This window comes from Bicyclus anynana, chromosome Z (assembly GCF_947172395.1).
Source record: "Bicyclus anynana chromosome Z, ilBicAnyn1.1, whole genome shotgun sequence".
Classification (NCBI taxonomy): domain Eukaryota; kingdom Metazoa; phylum Arthropoda; class Insecta; order Lepidoptera; family Nymphalidae; genus Bicyclus; species Bicyclus anynana.
This window is the reverse complement of record NC_069110.1, coordinates 9,645,429-9,670,703: the sequence shown is the minus strand read 5'-3', so window position 1 is coordinate 9,670,703 and position 25,275 is coordinate 9,645,429. Positions and strand designations below refer to the sequence as shown.

Sequence of the window (25,275 nt, the reverse complement as noted above, 5' to 3'; positions counted from 1 at the left end):
CCTGTTTTCTATTTTGAGATAAAGTTTGTAGCTTATATTCATTATGAATGTATAAAATATGTGGCTGTGATAGCTGCGATATTTGCAAGTTGAATTTGGTCACCGTGGTATACGAACATTGCACCAGGAAGAAAGAAATCCGGTCGCAGGGCAGTGACCGAACCTGGATCTGGACCGATGATCGAAAATGCGCCTAGAAAATACCTATTCACTCGGAACTTGAACATAAACGCACAAATAACAAAGATATTAGTAATTTTGATTGAAAGCCCATACAAATCTAACGATCATTATGACCTACGACGTTATTAAATCGTACCATTTTGGATGGGGCGCTTTTCAGAGATCCACGGCAGTGCCGCAAATCTGACCCTATAAATCCCTATAGCTCCGAAAGTAATGATCGCAAATACCCTGTTACTTTTATAAAATTGTTTACCATTAGCAAACTCCTAATTTATATACAATTTGAAAAACTGTCATCATCCCTAAATCCAAATTCCACATGCTACTCCAGTAACAAGATATAGATGTAGCGCTCATCTGCGGAACTTCTGGCTCCCGCAGACGAAATAGTTCCAAAAGACAAAATAAATAATAATAATAATAATAAAAGATTATATTCGTTATGGTTCGTTAGCAACTTTCCGAGTGGTTACGGATTAGAAGGACCTTGCTCCGACGCCTGGGTCTTGCTAAGAAATTACGAGCTCTCCGTTTTTCTAGAAATTCTCAGTAGCATACACATACCAATTTTTACAAATGCAACTTTAAAAATTGAGGACTTTCCATTTAATTTTCGAGAAAGTCTGCTATAACAACCTGGTCTCGAATCGGTTTCATTTAAATTCAGTAGTTTCAGCCTGATGCCCGGTCAACATTAAATACGGACAGACAGACAAAAACCGACCGAGTACAAGTTGGACTCGCGTTCGGTACGTTCCGTATAAACCTCTAGGTAAACGTTATTTTTTTATTGCTGATTGTTATAACAAAGTGGAAAGCTGGAGGAGCATAAATGTAAGACAAAGAACTATATCATTTCAGTAATCCTTTATCACGTTATCTCACGTTACACACAACCAAAACCAGCCAAAGGAATTGGATAGGGACAGAGGATAAAAAAAAATAAAACGAAGAATTAAACGAAAATATTATTTATTTCTACAATAACGGTCGGCATACGCCGGCGCTTACGTGCGTCTCACAATATTTATTAATCACAAAATAAAATAAATATATTGACGATGCGCGACTGACACCTCACACCGCTTTTACATGATTGTGTATAAGTGGCCTCCGATAATAATAATAATTCGTGTTGTATATTCAATAGCATTTAAATTAATTCCAAAACTTCATTGGACAACAGAAATAATTTTCAAATATAGCGACAACATTTAACTATTATTATTTAAAATGTACAAAATTCATGTGAGGTAATGACACGGTACAATGTTATGGTAGATAATATTATATAGACAAAATACTCTCTTATTAACTGAACTGAGTATACATTTCGCGTGCACCATCACTGAATTATCACTCTTTTGATGTGGTTTGTAGTAAAGCAAAAGCGATATGCAAAATGTGTTGGTATAAAAGTTATAAAACAATTAATATACATTTTTTTTATTAACAATGAACTTAGTGAAGCTTTCGATTTCTGTCAGCAGATTGTTCTACGAACGTGTCATAAAAACATCTAGGTTCAGTTAACAGGAGAGCCGGGTTTACACAAAATTCGTGGGTTACTTTACGTGGGGTACTTTAACTTATGTATTTGTATGATTTATAATTACACAATAATTACAGAGGTCACTGGACCGAGATGCGAGGGACGCGTTCCGATGTGCGACTCACGGGCAGTGCGTCGCGTGCGCCGCTAAGTGTTCATTTACACGAGCGGCAGCTGCTACCTCGGCAGAGTTGCCGCTCGTGTAAATGAACCCTAACGTGCGAGCCGCGCGGCGCACGCTTAGCTAAGCCAAGTCGACCGAATGATCGCTCTAGGCGACGCGGTGCGTGCCTAGAACGCTGCCACCAGTCTCGTGGCCTCATCGCTGCCTTACATAAACAGAGAAACATAAATAGCCATATTACATCTACATACAGTAAGTTATGTATCTGATAGATTTATTTAACAGAAAAAAAATGCGACCTTGCATTGGTATTTTGCCAGCCCCATATCATTAGATTTAACAATAACCATATAAGATGAATGAAAACTCTGTTTACCTCGCCCTATCTATATATACAATTACATAGTAAAATACAACTAACACGGCTCGCGAAATAAAGTTAGGTGCAACAGAAACAATCGCTTAGGTACTTAAGAATTACAACTAATATGAACCCTCCAGACTGGGGCCCGTCGATTCGCTCAATTTCTCGTCCTCACATTAACTTAAATCGAGAGAATACTATACACAGACTAAAATAAACAACATCGGCTGAGATTAAATCTAACTTATCGTTAATGAACAACAAAGTGGTTAACTTACAAACCGTAACGCGTTCGTCGAGCGTCACCAGGCGTATATACTAGTGTTATTTTGGAATGTGTGTGACGCGAGCAGCCCCGCCCTGCGACGAGACTGCTGTGCACTGACGGGCGCCTGCGGTGCACTGGCACTGGCGGCGCCGCCGTGGCGATGTGGCGAACGAGTCTGAGCGAAGTAACCGGGGTGGCCTGTGCTACCGGACCTCACTTACCACCTAATCGAACTCAACATTTACTTTACACAGAACACTCAGCGTGTACCTTACCACAATAAAATACTTATCATTTTTTTTTTAGTTCATAAATATAGATGTATATTACTTACACGAACGCTAACATATTCAGTATATTACAACCTAATCTTACAAAATAGACAGTAGGTTTAAAGTTATACTCGTAAGCATACATATTATAATCAAATGTAGTAAATATCTATATGTTGTTGTATGAATGAAACCGAGTGAAGCGCGAGACAGAACATTAGCGATGGGACAAGTTATAGAGCATGCAATCGAATCTTAACAACTGTTATTGTCTAAGTTTTGTTCAATAAATTACATGAGAAAGCAAACACAAGTTTATGATATACGACAACCATTACACACGCAGAGCCGTCCGCGGCTACGAACTCTACAATGCACGAACTTAATTCATGGCACACAACTCATTTTAACGACTACACTGATGTGTTTGATATATACACACAAGTATATATATAAAACGAAGCTTGTATACTATATATATGGTAAGTATATATAGCGCTTTTCTATTTTTATAACTCGACTATTTAAGTCTTCGTGTCTATCTCTCACTGTCACAGTACTGTAGATAGAGAGATACGAAATTTACGAAACTCATACATTAGAGTTATTAGAAAGATGGTTGAAGAATAGCGCTACAGAAAATAAAAAATAATATATAGATTATCGTTGCGGATAATAATTATAAAAGAGCTTGTGTCCATGGTTAGAGGCAGTAGTATTTACCACTTTTTAAAAACAAACCTAAGGGACATAACTTGTCTACAATTGTATAAATGTTAAAACACATACACCATTCTCTTTTAATGGTAACAGATGGTTGTGCTTTGTGAAATAACGAAGAGTAATATTATTGATGTAACCAAATACCAGATATTTGTTAATGTTAAAAATAATACTGTGTATATATCATATTTAATTGCATAACAATTGATAGGTACAAATATATAAATACTGTATACAAAATGGTAACACAAAATGGTAAATAGTTGGATATGTACTCATATAGTTGGTTCAACGATGGCTCTAATTGGATTAACGTCTTGGTAATTGTTGACAGTATACTCGTATATTGAAGAAGTAAGTAGTAAAAACGCACTCGTAATATTCCCAGGCTGGCTTTCTTGCAAACAACCCAGCACAAAGTTATCGATATATAATCTTTGTCTAAAACAAAATCGGCCTAATTACATCATTTATTTTACTTTAGATCTGGATAAAATTAGATCGATTATATGTAATAGCACTTATTAACCCAACACAGGCCAACAAGGTATCATTAAAAAACATAATTATTAAAAATAATAATCTAATTACCAAATAATAGTAAGTATGTTTATCATGACGTTACATTTCCCAAGTTCAGCCCAAGAACATTTACGAGTCATTTCTTAAAATCCGTGCCGTAGATTTGAAGTGCGTCATACAACTGATATACTGCATCAAATAACTGTATCCAATGTGAAAATATACTGCATCAAATAACTGTATCCAATGTGAAATTATCTCATTTCATTTATACACATGAACCCTACTTTTAATCACACACAAAAGTTTAGTGAGGGAAAAACCAAATTAAAAACCAGAAACAGGCCCGTGGAAGTTACGTTTACAAAAATTGGGCTCAATCTGTCCCTTTGCCTATTGTAAGAAGTAAGTAAAACCCACACAGCCTAATGTATCTAAATATGTCAATACCATCACAGATCAGCTTTGCATTCGATGAAGCTTCAAAACTTCGGGAAGCTGCATTCTCTGTTCCACAGTAACCTACCGAGTATAAAATCCAGCGAAATACGCAAATAAACCAGGTCCAATCACATTAATCGATGCTTGTTACTAACTTAACATTTCTAACAATGAAAACGCAGCTCCACGTTAAATCATTAAGTTTTTTTCTACGCAGGGTTCCTACAATAATTAGGCTAGGTACAAAAAAAAAAGAACTTAATTACACTTCATAGCGCCATATACAAGGGAACAATATTTCTATTCTAATAAAACATGATGCAGATAAATTTCTATGGCGTAGGTTTCAATCGCAGTAATTTTCCGTTCGGATTTTGTATCTGCCTTTACGCAACATATCTCATCCAAACAAATGATATGCGAACATAATCATGAATACGAATGTAGCTTAGACAAACAAAACACGATGAACGAATACGTTACATACATAAAATTGTGTCAACGAATTAAATTATTGTAAGCAACGATACCACCACAACGTTTCGAAAGAGGAACTTCATCGTTTTAAGAGCAGGTACTAATTTTCGTTCTATTGTCAACGTACGTAACACTATACAACTGAGGCCTAATTCTCTATGAGAATGCATTTTGTGATGCAAATATATTACGTCACTAAAATAATTTATATTTACGGGTGTGTATGGATTTGATTTATTGTCGATGGTGATAACAATGTTGTAAACTAGTTTGTGAGCTTAACTTAACCGATGGGCTGACATTATAGATTTAAATGTTGATCCCGTTAGAAAATTATATCGCAATTGCGCTTACAGTCAGACAAGACCTATATTATATATGTACATAATAAACGCCTGTCCTAAATATAATCTGCAGCTAATCTTGTAAAACCCACCAGCCAAGTTAATTGTGGAGTTTGCAACCGATTTATCACCATATTTGTTACACTAAAAATCCAATTTTCGATCTATTGTCAATGTTAACACATATGATACATTCAGTTAAGGCGAATTGTCACTATTTTGTATACTGACGTATAGTTTTAACAATAAACGCATGAATTCTAAGAACTAATCATAGAAACGTAACCTCTTTTTATTGCAATTTGGAACTTAGATACATTGTAATTGAGTAAAATTTGCAGCGCAAATTTACTCTAAGCGTCAGCTTGAGAGCTATTGAATGCGCCTTAATGGTATTTTTGCATATGCAAAAATTTGAACACATTTGTATTTATTACATATTATACTCGTAAAATATTATACTATATCTGAGGAAGGGCTTCTGAAGTTATGTTTAAAGTATCCAAGTTTTGTAGCTAATTGCGGGTCCCTAATTTGAACACGAACGTTAACGTACTTAATGGCTAAAATACTTGCGTCCGTCCAATCAAATTATTACCAACGTTTCAGGAGTTTCTTACATTTCATGGCGTTTAAAGTTATTTTACACTGGACGGTATTACGGATAAAGTTTTGTATTTAACAGTGAAATGCTATTAACTCTTGTGTGACGCGCAACTTGCTAACCATCTAGCCCGAATTGTGATGTTTAGGATGTGTTTATCTATTAATAATATATTTACCTAGCTACGTAACTCATATTTACCACAGAGTAAAGATCATACAGAGTGAGTCTATGCAAGCAGCGTGGTGAAGGCGGTGACACCCATAAAAATCAAACGTCATGAGTCTCCTTGACATCCGCATATATAAACTTTTTTCATCATTTGTATTTCAAAATTTAACACTAACAATAATTACGTAAAATAATATAAAAGTCAATAATTACCACTGAAAAATACTCAATCTTATATCTTTAGTTTTTGTGAACAGTTTTTATAATGTTTAAAAACATAAGACCATTTTTCTTGAATAAAAAGTTACTGATGCGACGCTTCGTGTCGTACTGACTCGAGAATGTATTAGTTATTGAATTTTGTATTTGGATCCGCTAAGACACTGTCGTGTTCCGTGCGCTCCATCTGCATATTTTTCTTAATCTGTGATATTTACTTAGAAATGTATGATTATTTATACCTAAATTGCGCACGTTTGTCGTTTAGTAATACACATATATACCACGAGTTAATAGCATCACACTGGAGCTAAATCTTTTAAATATACAATACAATCCTAGATAATTATATAAAGGAAATTGTTACACAATAAACTACCATGTACTTTCTCGTTGATCCGGCCAAATATACAATCATTAGCACTTGGTGCAGTGATATCATGATAATTAAGTTTAATATATAAACGTTCACTAAACAAATCCTTAATCACATGTTCAAATAACTAAATTAACTCCTTAACTCAAATAACCGACGGTCTTGTCAAGTGTCCATGGAAATATATCAATTATTTTTAGCTGGCATTTTATTCAAAAGTTACTAAAAACGTCACCATGCGTATTTATAAAGGACAATCAACACACAATCTCTCTGTGAACAAGCAGAGGTGCCAAGCGAAAATAATTTATATACACACATTATCCGATCACGTATCAGCAGTGGCGTGCATAAGGTTGTCGATCAGGTTATGCACTATTAAGAAAAAATATACCAAACTGGGAAAATCTGCATTTGAAAGTATTGAGAAAACATCTTTTAGGGTATGCAGGACTTTAATGCATGTATGAACTGCACGCCAATGCGTACCAGACATTAGACTATAACAGCAATGTTCGTAGCTTGTATAGAATTTGTCGATATGTGATACACAAAAGATATAAATGATATACATGTATATAAGTAATATATAATAGATATACATAATGTGGAGAGATCGGATAATGTGGTGACCCTATTGAACTCCATGTTAAGTCAACAACATTATATAATGACATCCGATTCATGCCCTATTTACGTCAGGGGTTGTTCAAATTTGGTTAAAATTCAAAAAGTAAGGTCATAAAAAAGTGTATGATACCGATATAATTATTATTATTTAACTTTCAATTTTATTTTTTTGCCAAAATAAAATAATATAAAAATGATAAAACTGCATGAAAACTTGTACAATGTAAAATATAAATACATTTGGAAACAATTTGAATTTTGTAAATTCAATTCATTTTATTCATTCAATTTTCATCATATGTCACAATATAAAATAAAAAATATTAACATAGTTAAAAATTAAAAAAAAATGTAAATAAGTAAATAAGAGTAAAAATAATAAGAAAATAAACATTAATAAGTATTTTTTGTTTACTATTTCATTTAAAAAAAATAATTAAATAAGAGTAAAAATGATAAAATAACAGTAATAAAATTTTAATAATAAAGTGTGATAATGATTTACCATTTAATTTTTAGAAAAGGAATATGTTATAAAATTGGTGTCCATTTAACCGTCTTCAAAAAGGAGGAGGTTCTTAATTTGTCTGTATATATTTTTCGTGTTGTTTTTTTTTGACCTAACATGCAACTAAGTGAAGAGAAATAGACAATGTTGTCCAAGTCCAAGCGTTGTCTCTTGAATCAATGAGATTGGTTGAAATTTGTCTATTTCACTTCACGAGATTATCTCGTCGGTCGCACTATAGCACTGCAGGTGTAAATAGGGCACCTCTTTCGATCTTACAAACAAAATTTAGCTTTTAGCAAGCTTATGCTAATGATGCATCGCCAACGTCATAGTACGCTACGTCCGACGTTGGCAAAGCATTTTGGCTTTGTTCTGTATATATGTCGCAGGGATGTGATAAAAACAGGAATTTGGTCAACTCCCTGAGGGATTTGATCACGGAGGATGTTAAAATAACAACAAGTTTTTATCTTTTCCCTAAACAAATCTAGTGAATTGAACAAATCCCTGAACTGGGGTACTGCCGCTTGACCGAATGTTATTTGCCCTACCCCGACTCGGATAGGTTAGGTTAGGTTAGTAATTTGACCAAATCCCTGTTTTTATGATATCCCTGCAACATATACACAGATCATATTCGATAATGTATGTGCGATGGTCAACTTAATCTAAGTTATAAGAATTAATTCGAGGCGCGAAATTTTATTCATGAGACCTGTAAGTATCTTCAGTGACACGCTGACAGAGTGATCCTCGTACACTTCGTATAAAGTAAAACTGACGCCCTAAACATTATAAAAATAAAAACGTTTTCAAATTAAATTTGTAACGCATATGTACGCATGTATCACACGATGACAACACTATATCATATAATTATTTTAATACAATATGTATAACTGTTTACACGTTTAAAGTTGATCAATATAATAATTGAAATACGTACGCTATACTATATTTTATGTTAGAAAAATACGAAATAATGTACTTCCAGTTAACATATTATATATGTTAATAAAGAACAATATGATTTATAAAAATACATCGTCCTATCGGGCCACAGACCTCGTAGACGCTAGTACCCATATCTTTTAAAAATCTATGATTTTTAAGGCTTCTTGCACGTATTTGAAAAATATTTTACATAATTACATTATAAGTAGCATAAATCACTGTTAACTTCTATTTTATAATAATATTTACAGGGATATTTTTAATTATTATTTGTACTGGTACGGCCGATAAAACTCAATGCAGATATATTTTTTTTATAACATACATATAAACATTTCATTTGGAACAACTGTAAAATTTCAACATGTTTTTTTATTGTGATTTCATCATACCTACATGTAAATATATATGTATATATAGAGAATTTCTGATTTTAAAATTCAACAAAATCTTAAATATTTTCAGCCCGATAACTAAAATAAACTCATCCTCTCCAAAAACCTGAAACACGCTTCAACAGGTGGAACACAGTCGGCGAGCCTTCGCGAATAGAAAAAGAAAATCACGACGAACACATTCCACCGATTGCTAGTCTTAAAGTAACATCGTGTAATTAATAAGTAAAATTAAGTGGTCGCGAGCAGGGTCTGCCTGACCCCGCAGGCGAGCGGCGCCGCTCGCGCCGACACGCCGGCCGGTGAGTGGTCACCGTCGGGCGGCGTGCCGACGCGCTCGGCGCTAACTGCCTCGTCTAACCTACGCTTTACACATTATATTATCGCCTCAACTAACAATAAACGGTTCATCAAATTTCTTCGTTTAAATCACAGACGCTTTCCTAAAATATGTATCGTAATATTTTCCATCGCTACGCATCAGAGTTAAGACAAGCTAGTTTTTATCTAACATAGAAAACATGTACTTATTTTTAATTTGAATTATTGATATACCGTTAATAGACTGCTCAATAAATTAATGGTAGCTACACGAGGGTGGTGTTAAATATTTCTTATATATTTTTTTTGTATATTAATGTTACAGAGATTATGCAGATAAACAGTAAGTTGTCTTATCTGTATTGGGACTAGGCGCGCGTCGCCGCCGGCGGGCGCTCGGCGCAAAATAACTTATTACGTTTAATCACACACCAAGTTTAACTCTAATCCTAAATAATAAGTAATAACTTTATGATAATCCATACGGTGTCGTGCCGCTGGGCGCTGTTGCGGTCATCCACATTATTCTTCACTGGTATTTCAAGATCTGAAATAAAAATGCGCTAGTTACATTCAATCGGTCAAAGCGAATGATGTACGTCGCCTTCAACCAGTCAAATCTGTAAGCCATAATATCGCATGCCCTCCCTAACCCTCTGTTAAATATGTGCCACTGAACTGATTCACAGTACAGTTACCACCACCATCTTAAATATTTAGTTATTAGTCCGTGATAACAACAGTTAACTTGTTGAGTTTGTAAAAAAAAATCCCTTTGAGATGCCATACTCGAAGCTACGTATTTGTAGAAGTAATAGTGTATCACATTTTAATGATGTGTATCTAATAAAATTCATCAATTTGAATTTCAAGATTACTGACTGAAAAGTATTGGACATGTGACAAATACACAATTTGAAACACAAAACTTTTTATGTTTTAGTTTATACATATTTTCATGTCCTTAAAAATTGTTCTCTGGAATGAACAGAAGCCCGCAGAGGGTCTTATTAAAAATAATCGACAAGAAAATCCATTTTGCTGTCAAGAATTATAATTATTTAAAAATTAATCCTAAATTGTACAAGTGAGTGTATGCCACTTGAACAACAACAAACTAACCATGGACTATGGTTTTGCTGCTTGGAGACTCAGTTGAATTGAAAAAATAAAGATAACAATGACAGAAGTAATCTTAAGAAAAGATGCGGCCAGTCGGTGTACTACTCACAGCTATTGCCTTAAAATGTGTAAAAAAGTGCGGCCACTTAACATAAATGTGCATTCACTACTTTTTGCGATTGCCTCACTGCCATATATAACACGACATATAAATTAATTGCCCAAACAATAATAATAATAAACCAAAATTAACATCAACACTATAAGCTAAAAAAAAAACAAAAAAGTATTGATAAAAATAAATGTGCAAACTAAACGATCAAGCCGCATTAGAGACGCCTCCAAAGTAAAAAATTGCTGTACATAATATTTGCCTTATACCTCCATTACTGTGCTGTAATTACATTGCTTGTGAAGGTGCCAAGAAATTAGTTAATATACGATTATCGTGCGTTAAGTGCGACAGACCGTAGTCCCAGAAGTGGGATGCTTACTCTAGATGGGCGAATGCGGCTCAATCGTGTCGTTCGGCAGGAAACCGCACCTGACACATAAAGAGCATATGAAGACAAATATTTATCATTATCATCAATAGAAACGCACATTGTATTGCTTCGGAAGCAGTGCTTTGGTTACATTGAACATAGCATAGCAGTCGGTTAAAAAATAAACGTTTGTTAAAATAATTAATCGATATAGGTGAGTAATGCTCCTTTATAATGGGGTGCGCTAGGATTTGAAGGGGATAGAAAAGTGGTTAAGAAGTGGAAATTTTAAGGGTTATTTTGTACAATAACTGTGCTACTGTTAATCCTACTGTCGTTAGTAAATTTGCCATGGCTTTGGTAATTGTTATCCTAATCTTTATAGACAAAGGCCTCAAATGGTACGGGGTAAAGATACTACTTGTAAGCCGTTCTCTCTATTTGGCTTAATGCCGTGCGTAATTACAATAAATATAAATACATGATTGTAATTACTATCTTCAATCTCAATTCTTTTTTTAAATAAAATAGTGAGTGTGCGCTAGATGAAAGTGCAGGTTTCAATGTTTAATCCTAGCGATTTAACTGTGTGTTGCAAAAACGTTACTTTGTATATTTCGTGTTACATACTGTAATAAGCTAGGCAATGGATGGGTGTGCTTTAGACTACTAGACTAGCATCTGCATTGATTTGATACAATAATTTATTAAATATTATAAATTAGTTTTAAATTTTATCAATGAATTTATAAAGCAATAAAATGGTTTTTAACAATATACAAACAATAAAGTATGCAAATTGTAAAGTCCTCACTAGATGGCACTACTAGAATAATCATTTTTGTTACTTTTCCAATTTAAATATTTTTTTTCAGTCTATCATTATTATTATTACTCGAATCCACGCTACGGACAACGTTTAACATGTATTTACAAAAATGTGTTTTTTAAAGCCATCGCTAGATGGCGCCACTGGTCTATCCAAAATTTTCATTACTCTATTAGTTTTTTGAAGGAATGCACTTTATTAAATGTGTACATTTTTTAAAATTTCAATTTTTATTGTAATAAAATGCTACACAATGTATGTATACACAAAAATAAGATTATTTTAAAGTTGTCACTAGATGTCTCTACTGGTATCAAAATATTTCATTCTCTTCACTCTTGCCCTCCCTACAAGTTTGTGTACATTTTTTTGTATAGACAAATGAACTTTTATGTATCTTTAACCATGTCATGCTATGTGCGTATATTATACAACTTAATTTATCAGAAATTAATCAAAGAAAAAAAGAATGCCTCCTAAAAATAATCCTTCTCCTCATTAAAAAACAACGAAACAAATTATATACTAATGAAACAATAAAAAAAAAACAAAAATAAAAGGCGCCTAATATATATCTGGATTGATATTATTAATGAAATAACCGTAAAAAAACATCGTTAACGGAAGCGTAAAATGGAGATAAGTCGCGTAAAATGAATTTAAATAGGTCACCCAAGAGAGTGACGTGAGCATAGTAGGTAAACGCAAAGTGTGTAAATACATTATGCATCCTGAACGGTGCGGTGCCCGGTGATATATCCGCACAATATTACCTACTGGGGATTCGATGAACCATTGCCTTATAAATAGAAAAGTGTGCCAACGATATAAAAAGTGAATATACAACTGTAAACAAATATATATACATTGTAAGTGAGAATGGGTGCTGTTTATGTTTACATTGATTGTAAATATAATCAAGTATCCGCATACAGATAATTTTATGAATGCAGCTATGTTATTTGACTCTCTGTCTGTTAGTTGCCGTTTAGCTGAACCTATTGCGATTTAATTTGTCATAGAGATATTGGACTCGGGAACTAATATCTGCTGATTAGAGTCTACACAACTCTATACTACGTATATGAGCGCAGTATTGAGTTCTTCACCATATACGTAAACATCACAATTGTGATCTCAAGTTGCTTGAACTTAATAAGAAGTAATAGACGTTCTTCAACGTAAACTCGTATTATTAAGGGCCTGTGGTTCCAGTTTATACTTAAAACGATTACATTAAAATGATCTGATGCTTTCTGGATCAAACGTATATATAAATAGTTAATAAAGTAGACAAAATGACCCAGTGGTTTCGTATCACCTAAATTTGTAGCTTAGGCAATTTTTAACGACCAATATATGACTGTTCCTTGTGGACTTCCCTAATTTTATTTTCTTTCAAATCACTATTGTATTAAAGCAAACAACTAAAAATGTAGTCATTTTTAATATAACTAACGAGCAAACATACATATAAGAATACATAATAATATATTTGTGTCCTGATAATATATATAATACAAGTTATCTCTTTAACAAATTTGCATCCCAATTGGTTCAGCATAATAGACATTCATTAGTACCAAATAAATAAATATATGTACACTATAATAAATTACCATGAATTAAAATAAGGTATACTTTACCTTTTTATTTAAGATATTTTTCAAATGTTTTGTTTGTAATTTTGTAGTATTATTCATGGGTTTTGGGTTAGTTGCTAAAATTTAACTTAAGATCTTGAGTGACCGACATATCAATGCCCAGCCGAAGCAAACATGCTGAAATTTGGGAATCAACTTTATGGGAGTGCATTGTATTGCAATAGGAGAAAATTGTTTTAAAGTCTGTAGTTTGAAGTTAGAAGGGTCAAGAAGGGTTTTCTCTGAAATGAAGTCGTGGGCGTGTGCTAATTCATCATAAAGTCGGTAAGAGTATGCACAAATTTAAGAAGGCAATATCTAAAGACTAAAGTTTTTAAAAGAGATAAGGTCGCGCCTGTCAAATACCTGTTGGAACTATAGATGTGGCCTGAAATGGGACACTTGGGCTAAGAAATTGCCTCTTGTTTTTAAGATAATCCAGTAGAAAAGAAAACATTTTGAAATAATATTGAATAACAAGTTGCAAAAAGATTTTTCCATTGCGGTGAAAGCATAATTTGCAAAGCACTAAGTTTGAAAATTTATGATTTTATAAAATAAAATGTTAAAAAAAAACTACAAAAAAGTTGCGTAAAACTACACCAAAGCGTAATTGTACTGGGTATTTTAAATACATTACTCAAAAATAGCGTTCGAAAATATGTTCTAGCATATCTGATGACTGGTTGCGTTAATGGTGTGTTACATATAATGTTATAATGAATAAATATTTATATAATTATATAGGATAACGTACAATCTGTCTAGAGTCGAGGGGTGTTCCGCACTCCGGTTTACCATTTCGGCGCCGTTGGGTCTAGAACGACAGACAGAATAACTGCAGGTCTCACTCGCTGTAGGTCTAATATGTATACTACACTAAGCCTCACTTTCATGCTCGTCGAAGTTCCCCTAAATTTTAGTTAAATTACGCACCGCGGGAGATTAAACGCCTGTACCTGACGAACGCGTTAGAGGGGGATTTATATTATATGTCAGACCAATATTTAAACTTTAATTATACGAGTATATATGTTTGTATAATCTGGCTGCGTATTTTGTGTTGATTAGACATTCCGACATTAGCTTTAAGTTCGAATACATATGTATTTATAGCAATGACATAAAATTAGATAGCTTCATGTTCTGCAGACTGAACACAACTAGTAGGCTTTAGATATGTCGGGGACGAGAGGCGGGGAAGCGTAGATTTGTTATTGGTTTTTCATTATACATTTAAAAACACACAAATCTTCATTTGCCCTCTCGTCCCTTACATGTAAAACGGCCAAGAAATTGGTTTTTGCAAGTTGCACCAAGCACAAGACAAAATGACACATTGTCGACCAACACTGGCGGAAATATCGCTCTCTTTCGTTTACGGTAGGACAAAAGAGAGCCGAGTATATATGTATATTTCTCCTCACGATTATCGCGATGTATTTGCCACGTATAACAGGCATAAAGATCAGACACCAAAACAAGAGAGACAACGCTGATAATATTGATAATTAGAGTGATAACGAGTAAAGAAGTTGTTTGTTATTATAGGAGATAACTTCGAGCGAGATCAAAATGAGGCATAAGGACGTTTCGTGGTTTCTTAAAACGTTATTGCAAGAGCCTGGTAATAAAAACTGTAATGAGTTTTCATAAAAGAGAACAAATACAATTAAACTCAGTTAAACTTTCGTGATTATCATTATCATCATTCGTAGTTATACAATATGTATTGAATAATATTTAATGCTGGACGGTTTCAAATTCAAACAGTATCTTTATTTAAATTGTATTAACAAGTAATTTGTTGTAGCCATGCAGTTTTCAGTTTAGACTTTATTATAGAATTTAATGACTAAAAGGTTGCAAGAATAAATGCGTTTATTGTTTCAATTTAGTTATATCAAATTCTGTGCAGATTTCATTCACTTTAAAAATATTTAATCCAATGTACCAATGGAATAAAAATAATACATAATATGTATTCAAACTTATGAAATACTTTTGTGATATGAAATTTTTTTAGCTTATTCTGTGTTAATATTTTTTGTTTCATTACATAATTGTCGAAACAAGCTATGAATATTGAATAACATGACAAGTGAATAAAAATAATGTAATGTACGGGCGTTGAAATAATATTTCTGACTGATCATTTACCCAGAATCCATGTGACTTTTCGACAATTATTTATTATTAAAAATATGTTATATGAAAGAAAATAGCCTGGTTATGCCAGCCGGATATATTTTTTTTGAGACTATCATGTGATGTCAGAGATACATCATTCAGTAGCCGTACATTACGGGCCGTTTTCACCACCTTCTTAACTTTTGGACAGTCTAACTGTAAGTTCTGTTACTCTCTTACTGTAGGTCAAATAACAAAAGCAACACTTTTATATAAACTATCAGACATTATCAGTGGTGAAGTCGCCCTAAGCCCTCATTCGCATGAGAGTTCTTTTAACGTACGCTTTTTTCGAGCAGTGTTGCATTTTCAATTTTGGGCGTTGGAAATAGACCTTCATTTAACTTCATACTATATTTGAATGCTTTTTAAACGTCCGTTAAGAAACTTTCGTGCGAATGAGGGCTAAGTGATTCTTTCAATCAATACGCTTCGCAATCCTGGTAATGAAATGACATAGTAGCCAAAGGTAGAAGTTACGAAGTAGTGGAATGAATACCTACTTGCGCTTAGCGTGTAGCATCTCCATAAGAAGGGTCTGTGTGGGCGCCTGCCCCGCACAATGTCGCTGGTATAGGTGCTCCTCCCCGCGAGCCGCCAGCGCGTGTATCTCTGGCACCACCATCACCAACTTACCGAACTTGTCCTGAAATTATATCACCATAGATTATTTTAACTGGATACTGGTGTTGAATCGTCACATATCATTCTAATCGAACGTATTCTGGGAATAAATTATCGAAGATCATTCCAACCTAACTTATGCTGGAGTTGAATCATCAAAGATCACTCTAACTGAACGTATATTGGAGGTAAATCATTACATATCAGTCCAAACGAACGTATCCTAGAGTTGAAGCAAAGATCGTTCCAAAGTAACTTATCCTGGAGTTGAATCGTTAAAAATCATTCAAACTAAACTTATATTGGAGTTAAATCATGGCAAATTATTCCAACATAAATTACCGTGAAGTTTAATAATCGCTGATCATTCTAACCCAACCTATCTTGAAATTGAATAATCGCTGATCATTAGCCCAACCCATCTTGAAATTAAATAATCGCTAATAATTCTGACTGAACTTATCCTGAAATTAAATAATCGCAAGTCGTTCTAAACGATATTATCCTAATCCTATTCAGCATATTTTTCATTCTAAACAAACTTATCTTGAAATTAAATCAACAATAAATGTAAACAAAGTAATCGTGGAATTAAATCACAAGAGATCATTCTGATCGAACTTTTTCTAAAATTAAATCATCACAGATCTAAATACGTTCAAACTAAACATTTCTCATTAACTGACAGAAGGTAAGAAACACTTGCAGTTTTCGCAAGAGAAAATAGTGATGAAGTTAATTTAAAGTTGGAAAAATACAACTAAGTGTATTTAAAGATCGATTTAAATTACGATAGTTAATTGAAAGCATTACAAAATATTTCTATATCCTTCTTTTCTGATATACAATATACTTTTAATCAGCAAACAAGTGCTGTAGTTTATATTTCAAATATCTACAATCGAGTTTTTTTTTGTTTTAATTGTAGTTTATTTTGTTATAACCAGTTATTATGATGTTGAATGCACGAACACCTTAAAACCTTTTAATAGATATCTGGTATTATATTTAACACAACGTGGCTGATACAAATCTAACACGTTTCCTACCTATCGATGTCAATCAGTCAGGTCTGGTCTATTGTGTATGAATCGTAACAAAGTCTGGTCTGTGCACTCAACTAATTTACGTAACAATAAGGACACGTTTTATGTTATGTAACGAAAAGTTACGCCAGACATGTCTATTAATAATCATTACCTGTATCGTGGGATAGCAGGTAAGCGTGTAGTCAAGGAGCGCAGCTTGTACCGTCTGGTACCCGTCGCGGACGCACTTGCCGTTAACGATGCCTCTCACCTCTGAAACCCCAAGACAACTCTTCAAACAAAAAACAAACAATTTTTAAACAGTTTCATAATAAGCACAATGGACGCGGACAAAATGATTACAATGTTACATGAACTGTGATAAACAAAGAAAATAAAAAGCACACAATTACAATTTACATCATTCGCATTTCGAGCATAACTGATATGAAATCGAATAAGGGGAAAAAAATACTAACCAGGGTTTAGTAAAAGCAAAAACTTGACGCAGATGTAGTCTGACACGTCGAATTTCAGTTCGGCGAGTTTGTTCTGGAGCTCGTTGAAGTGGTCGGCGAGAGCGGGGACGCCGAGCAGGCCGAGGCAGAGCAAGTCGAACTTCTGTCCGTTGGGCAGAGTGGTCTCGTCGGGCAAGCCGTTGTGCATCCGCTGGTGCAGGTGGTCCAACACCAGCATGTCCGACCACGAGTTCTGCAACAACTTCATCTGATCGTCGACCTGCAACAAAAGACAACCGCATTGCTACACGTGCAAACCTGCGGACAAAAACGCTTCTCGCAATATGTATGACAACATCTTGCAGAGATTCAACGACCAATACGGAGCCGCCGAGTAACGAAGTGAATTGTGAACTTAAATAACAATTCGCCAGCGAGGTTAGTACACACAGAGAACATTATTCAAATGACAATCCACCCCGTAGCTCAGTTGACGGCTCCGATTGGATATCGCATGCATACGGAGCTCGTTCTTGATGGTCGTAGAGTTTCGTGTGGAGCGTTTAGACCCGCTGCAGCTATCAGTTAATTGCCGCTGGTAGTTTGATCGTCTTCGCCCGCTGAGAGTGTATTCGGTATCGGTCCCTACTAGCGCTCGTGCCAATTACATTAGCAATTTGTGTATGTTATCTCGAACCGCACCGCTATCTGACAAGTCGCGAGCGACTCACGGCGTCATTCCGTGACCTACATTTTAGAGTTGCATTAGAATACACTGGGCGGTGCGCGAGCGCGTTAAATTTGCCGTTTACGAAATGTTACAACTGAATTTTAGAGCTCGGAGCTATTGCCACATCGCACGCCGCTTGCTCAACGATGAATCGAGATTGGACTGTCAAAACCATACTGCCTAATCTATCGAAATCATAGCGATTGATTAGATTATAATTCGATGTGTTTTATGTAATGTTATATTCTGTTTCGTTCTATTTTGATACTCTAGCATTTCAAAGACCACTATTTTACAACCAACGAGAATTGAAAGAAGAAATCCAACTAATAACCCTTTGATGGCTATTCAGGGTAACTTTACTACTCAATGGTACTGTAATTTAATGGAAAATGATATTACAATTATATGGTGGGAAAGAGACTGTATTAACAAAGGCAAGGAAAAGTAGGTATCGTTAATACATTTGAAAGTTACTATAGTTAACAGAGTAGAGTCGAAGGGACGCGCCCGGCCCTAACTCTACAACAACTTCTAAGATAGCTTAAAAGTTGAAGTTTTCAATATTTCCATAACTTCTTTTAAATGACTTTCGACATAATGAACAGCTGAGATATAAAATAAATCATGAAATCACCAGTATTCTATCAATAATACGTAATACAACCATTTGTCCCTACAGCTACTAAAGAATCAAATTGAAATTCGTTATAACTCGAACCTTGTTTATAATAAAAGAGCATCCAAAAATGTGTGTGGAATACGACGATAAGTGAGGACGAAGTTTGCGGATATAGTGACGAAACCCGCCAGGCCGGTCGGCAGTTCCCTCCGTCGAAACTCGCAACGCAACGAGCTCTCCGACTCTATGCTCGTAGTTGTAAGTAGGTCAAAGTCGCGCGCTATCGCTGGGTATCGCGTGTGTACTGCGACTGCCCTATCTTCAAATCAGTAGATAAACACTTTACACAATAGCGGCGTAGTGCTGTTTGCTTACGCGTAATTTGAAAGTTGTTGGCTTTATGAAATTGATGATGTCATTGTCAACAACATGTACAGAGTCGTGTGGGTATGCCATTTTTTAGAAGAGAGATCCTGAGAGTTTACTTGAGTTTTAATCACATTTACGTCAGTTTGTTAGTCCTTCTTCAATAAAATCAGACTAATATCATAAAGGCGAAAGTTTCTGTGTGTGTATGTTTCTCCTTTACGCTGTGGCTACTGAAGCGATTTAGCGGAAATTTGGAATGTAAATAGATTTTACTCTGGATTAACACATAGGCTACTTTCATCCCGAAAAAATCCATGGTTCCCGCGAGATTTGTAAAAAACTGTATTCCACGCGGACGAAGTCACCGGCGTCCACTAGTGTATAATAATTTTAAATTTACTCGATACCTATTAGTTAAATACAATATTGTATGTCAATAACTAATTGATATGTTATAAAAACACTTGAAAGGCTACAAGCGAAAAAGGATTATTTTTTCCCGTTTTGTTTACATTTGTTCGTGAGGTACTTATTTGAAAGCCGATTACAATTTATAAAGGACCCTTTTCATTCCAAGATCTATTTATGTCGACAAAAGGCTTTATATAAAGGAAATGTGAGAAACATTAAATCTTACAACAAGAACGACTTATTAATCGTTCTTGGACATGTAGACTAACCAAATTAAAACATTACTAAATAAACAACTTTAAAACATTACTAAACAAAAACTACTGCCAATGGGAATGAGTACGGAAGTTATGGTTGATAACTTTAAACTAGGTTCAATTGTCTATGGAATATTCCTAAACCGAAAGGTTATAATCTACTAGTTTTAAATGAACCCTTGGTGTGTAATAAAATCATTGTATCTTCAATACGTTTGACTATTTTAAGAAGTATACCACCAACCATGGCTTTTTCCGGGATAAAAAAGTAGCCTATGTGTTAATCCATGCTATAATATATCTCAATACCAAATTTCAGCTAATTCTGTTAAGTAGTCGAGACGTGACAGAGTAACAAACATTCATATCATTAAAATCATCAGATTTCGCAAATCTCGGGAAACCATGGATTTTTTCGGGATAAAATGTAGTCTATGTTTTGATCCAGAGTAAAATTTATTTCCATTCCAAATTTTAGCCAAATCGCTTCAGTAGTAGCGGTGTTAAAGAGTAACAAATATCCAAACATCCATACAAACTTTCGCGTTTATAATATTAGTATATATACAAAAGAAATTATTATATACTAGCGGACCCGATCAAGCTTCGTTTTGACATAAGTGCACTTATTCTCTATCCCTACTCTACTCTTCTATACCTCTACCCCTACCCTACCCCTACCGCTTGACGTTTGTATGGGAAATAGAAAAGGGCAGTTTGTAGGGTCTTCCCGAAAATTATTTGATTTTTTCTCACCTTTTAAACCTTCCCTATACCTCCACGAACATTTCAAGACCAAGATAAGATAAATCCGTTAAGCCGTTCTCGAGTTCTAGCGAGACTAACGAACAGCAATTCATTTTTATATATATAGATACAAAAGAAATGGTCGTTGTATTATAATAGATGGTAATCGCGAGACTAGGTAACCAGGCTACTGTTATAAATGTAATCGTTATGTAAGAGAAAGCAACGCACTATTACTAGCGTCTCCGTTACCGGTGGTTACGCGGTAAAATGTGCTTTCTCAATTCTCGCGGCAACTCGGCCACGGGCAATGTGTCAAGTGCACCGACGAAAGTGCAGTGTTGCCGCTTCGCTCGCCCCGTTACATCACATCCGTCTGGAGAAAGCGTGGCTCGTCGACATTGTTCCGGGACTCTCGACTCTCGAGCTTTAGCGCTGACGAGGGACGACTTGTGTACAACTACAAACGCACTGTGATATGTACGTGTGATGTCTGAAATACGTATTCCTGTACACTCAGACCAATTATTGTATAGGACCTGCCTCGCTAGACGTTACTTTTCTGTCAAAGTATATGATCAACGATCTAATGCGATTATAAAAACTGTCTCTATAGTATCAATGTTAAATAGTTGTAATCGTGTTCGTCGGTTAAAGAGCTCCGTAAAAATATCTTTTTGTGTAATTGAATTCTGTAAAAAACGTGCAAAAACTTCTAGTTTATTATAAGATATATACCAAATCTAAGCTCGTTTTCTTCAGAAAATGACAGACAATTTTGTTCGTGACTGTGAGTGCGATACAGGTCCTTCTATAATTGGTCTGAGCCTGTACATCAATAGGCCTATATATTTATACAGAGTTCGTGGGTTATCAACAATGTTTTTGGATTCGAGTAAAAACGCACTATGGTCTGTACGTATATTACAATACGCGCCTAAACATAGTTTCGTAGACTTTTTGGGTCATCGACAAACGTCCTCGGACTCTCGACTGAAAGCTTTAGCAACTGCTACTATACGAACGAACGCACTATTGTCTAAACACGACAATAGTGCGTTTGTAACATGTAATGTAATGTCTGAAATTCATTCTCCTGTACATTACAATGCGCGCCTAAAATTTCCTAGATAGTTTCCGTAAGTAATTTGTGTAAATAAGTATGCAAGGGAGATAGATTCATGTACGACTGCCGTTTGTCCTAATTCTGAGAATGGGTCGTAAACAAGCGGCGTCATTTAGAACAAATGAAAATTGCTAGTTGTGGATCGGAGGCTGTGTGCTGGAGTGAGACGAAGCGAGGTGCACGGAGCGGCAACGTCGCCACTCCACGTGACCGGCTGTTCTTGCGTAAGCGTACAACAACCACGACAGAGACTGTTGACTGTTTGCCTGCACCGGCGGTTGCCGAGCCGCGCTCCTAACTAGGGAGCTTGCTCCTATGGGTGAAGGAACCGCGAACTTACGACCTACTTTGTGGAACTGCTGACTGATCCAACTCTACTTAATTGGTATGACACTTAAACTGGTACATGAACCATCTTGATATTTCATTAAAGTGCTTGTAAACTGAGAAGTTACTTGGAATTAACGAAACTGAAATGATTTGATTTTAATTTACATCATAACTCGTTAGAAGGTGACAGATTAAACGCCTATATTTTTAAGAGAGCACAGGTGATGTAAACATAGTAAAGCGAATGCATCCGGACGCACACCTATCGCATGCTGTGTGAGTTTTCAAGAATCAGATCAGATGATTCAAACATGACGTTATAATTATGTTTGCAGTGGTGTTGTCGATACTAGCGTATTGTGTAATCGTGTAATGTACAAGCACGTTGCGCGTTGTGTAGTAGCGTAATGAAAGAACGATGGCAACGGCAGGCGGCACGCTAGCCGTGGGAACTTGACCCAGTTGGTAAGGGGAGGCGAAGCGAGGTATCGATTGCGACCGGCAACACCGCAACGCTGCATGCGTCACACGCGCCTCTTCCTGCCGGCTGCCACACGAAACTCTACGGCTGTAAGATCACAGACAAGTCGCACTGCTCAAACAAACATATTCTCAAAGCAAGAGTAATCATCGCCAAGCGTCGCAATGCAACATTCGCGAGCAGTTTGGTGTCCACCGGGGAGAGGTTTCAAGGATTCGGGACGGGATCCTTATACTTATCTGGAAATTCACCTTTAGATACTTAAAGAACACGGTGTTTCGCGCCCAATCCACTTGAGAGAACAAATTTTGGTCCAGCACTTTGCACATTAATTCGAAGAGATCGACTTCACACTGATTGTAAGTTTGGCTCTGCAAGAGTCCGAAAAGGGAGTTCTGCCACTCCCGGTCGTCTATCGTCTGCACGAACTCTCGGATCATGGGCGAGACGCGCAGGGTCTCCGTGCTGGTGGCCTCGACGGTGCTGGACGGCGTGGCGGCGGCGGTGGCGGGCGCCTCGAACGCGAACCCGTCGGGCGACGCCGAGTGCGGCGAGTGCGCGTCCCACTTGTCGTGCGCGGTCTGCTGCGGCGGCGCCTGCGACTGCGCCGCCAGCAACGCGGGGCCCGGCGATGACTCCGGCGACGACGTCAGCGACGACACCTGCGGGATCTGGATCTCCTGCTTCACGGGCACGGCGGCGTACGGCGAGCCGAAGCCCAGCACCAGCGAAGCATCGCCCAGCGAGCCACGCAGCGTCTGCACGGCGATCTGCCGCTGGCGCATCATCTGCAGCTTGCGAGCGCGGTCGCGCTTGTACATGGGCCCGAACTTGTTGCGTCCGCCGCGCATGCGGTCGGCTCGCACGGCTGCAACAAAACACTTCATATATTACACCGCTTCATGCACTTCGCAGCCATATCCAACACGTGGTTCTACAAATATGGAGAAACTATGACAATCTTAAAATTAGAGTTTGCAATGTCGATATATTTTACCACAATTCTTATTGAATGCATTATAACAAGCAAATCAAAAAACTGTACGTTTTGTAAGAAACTCCTAGCCTTGTCACCACAGAATGTTAAACTCCTTTCAAGCTTTATATAGTTTGTGAGGTTTCGTTGCTTATACATCGATGGATTTCGGAAGTATTCAGTAAAGTTTTGGTCTTACTGGTGCATATAATAGACCTGTTAGAATAACGGGGCTACATTACTAAAGGTTTCTGTGTTAAAAACAGAATATCTCTAAGCGATGTGTAGGCTTGCCTTTGCACTCATTCTTTATAGTACGCTGATAAATGGGAATTTAATAACATGGGCTTGAAATTTAGGACACTAGGCTTAACGCGCACAAGAGTCGACAGCGTTTTATGATTTTGGCTGAAATCCAAATTTCGAGTAACGATCCCCGAGATAACCATAAATTACGATCGTGCCTATTCTTCGCGGGAAAATATGATATGGACTGTAAAGTAACTTACTAAACGGTATGTTAAACACCTATTTATTTGTGTACAACATGCTGTTAACCTTTCAGGTAATTTGATATGTTTTTATGTCTACCCAATAGTTTTTATATCATTTTCGTTACGTTTTATAAACAGGTTGGATGAACTATATTCCGATGTCATAAGTGTTTTAATAGTGCTTGACAAGGACATAGATTTACCGTGCCATAGGTTATGGTTCTAGATCATCTAGTCTACTCGTGTATCGCGGCGCTCACATTTTTGCCTCTACGCGAAATCCATTGTCATATGAATAAAACGTTTAATAATAATTAATAATCATTTATCTATGTGTAAGTATGTTGTGTATCATTTGAATTTTTAAATGTAGTAGGTATGTGTAATATTCATTTTAATTAATTCAATGCATTCCTTATGCATGTTATACATAAAAAACAGCATTATTAACTTTTTCTCTATATTCACTTAACTGTGTCAAATTCTACGTTCATCAGTTTGCGCATTTTTTTTTAAATGTAGGTACTGAAATATTTCGCTGAACGAATTAATCTTAGGTTTGTATCATCATTCGTCAACATCAACAGATTGACGTTACTGCTGGACATAGGCCTCTGGCATGGACTTCCAAACAAAACGGTCTCGAGCCGCCAGCATCCAGCGGCTCCCTGCAACTCGCTGCAATGCTCAGTCCACCTACTGGGGGGTCGACCATATATAGATTTGTATATACGTCAAAATCATGTCTGGGTTAGTGTAATAACTAAGAACATTGTAAACTGTAAATAACCGTCTGAACCCGGAGCGGAAGGGGGATTTCAGTAAATTGTCGACTCGCCCAACACACGAGTTAAAAATAACAACCAGTTTTTATGTGGCAACGCGGCTCAGTGCGATAA

At 36.1% G+C, this 25,275-nt stretch overlaps 1 protein-coding gene across 4 annotated transcripts in view; it reads right to left on the bottom strand.

Moving 5' to 3' along the window:
- Window positions 1-1,141: 1,141 nt before the first annotated feature.
- LOC112048033 (nuclear hormone receptor FTZ-F1) overlaps window positions 1,142-25,275 on the bottom strand; it is a 144,966-nt gene continuing 120,832 nt past the window's right edge. The window contains exons 3-9 of one of the 4 annotated variants that reach the window (XM_024085377.2): window positions 23,158-23,774; window positions 17,855-18,113; window positions 17,548-17,648; window positions 16,227-16,369; window positions 14,291-14,350; window positions 11,071-11,120; window positions 1,142-10,001 (exon numbers count right to left, since the gene is read on the bottom strand). In XM_024085377.2, coding sequence (XP_023941145.1) covers window positions 11,072-11,120; window positions 14,291-14,350; window positions 16,227-16,369; window positions 17,548-17,648; window positions 17,855-18,113; window positions 23,158-23,774 — 1,229 coding nt within the window. In that variant the 3' untranslated portion in view covers window positions 1,142-10,001; window position 11,071. The remainder of the gene's footprint in view (window positions 10,002-11,070; window positions 11,121-14,290; window positions 14,351-16,226; window positions 16,370-17,547; window positions 17,649-17,854; window positions 18,114-23,157; window positions 23,775-25,275) is intronic. The other 3 variants (XM_024085386.2, XM_052890535.1, XM_024085393.2) reach the window with 3 other exon arrangements.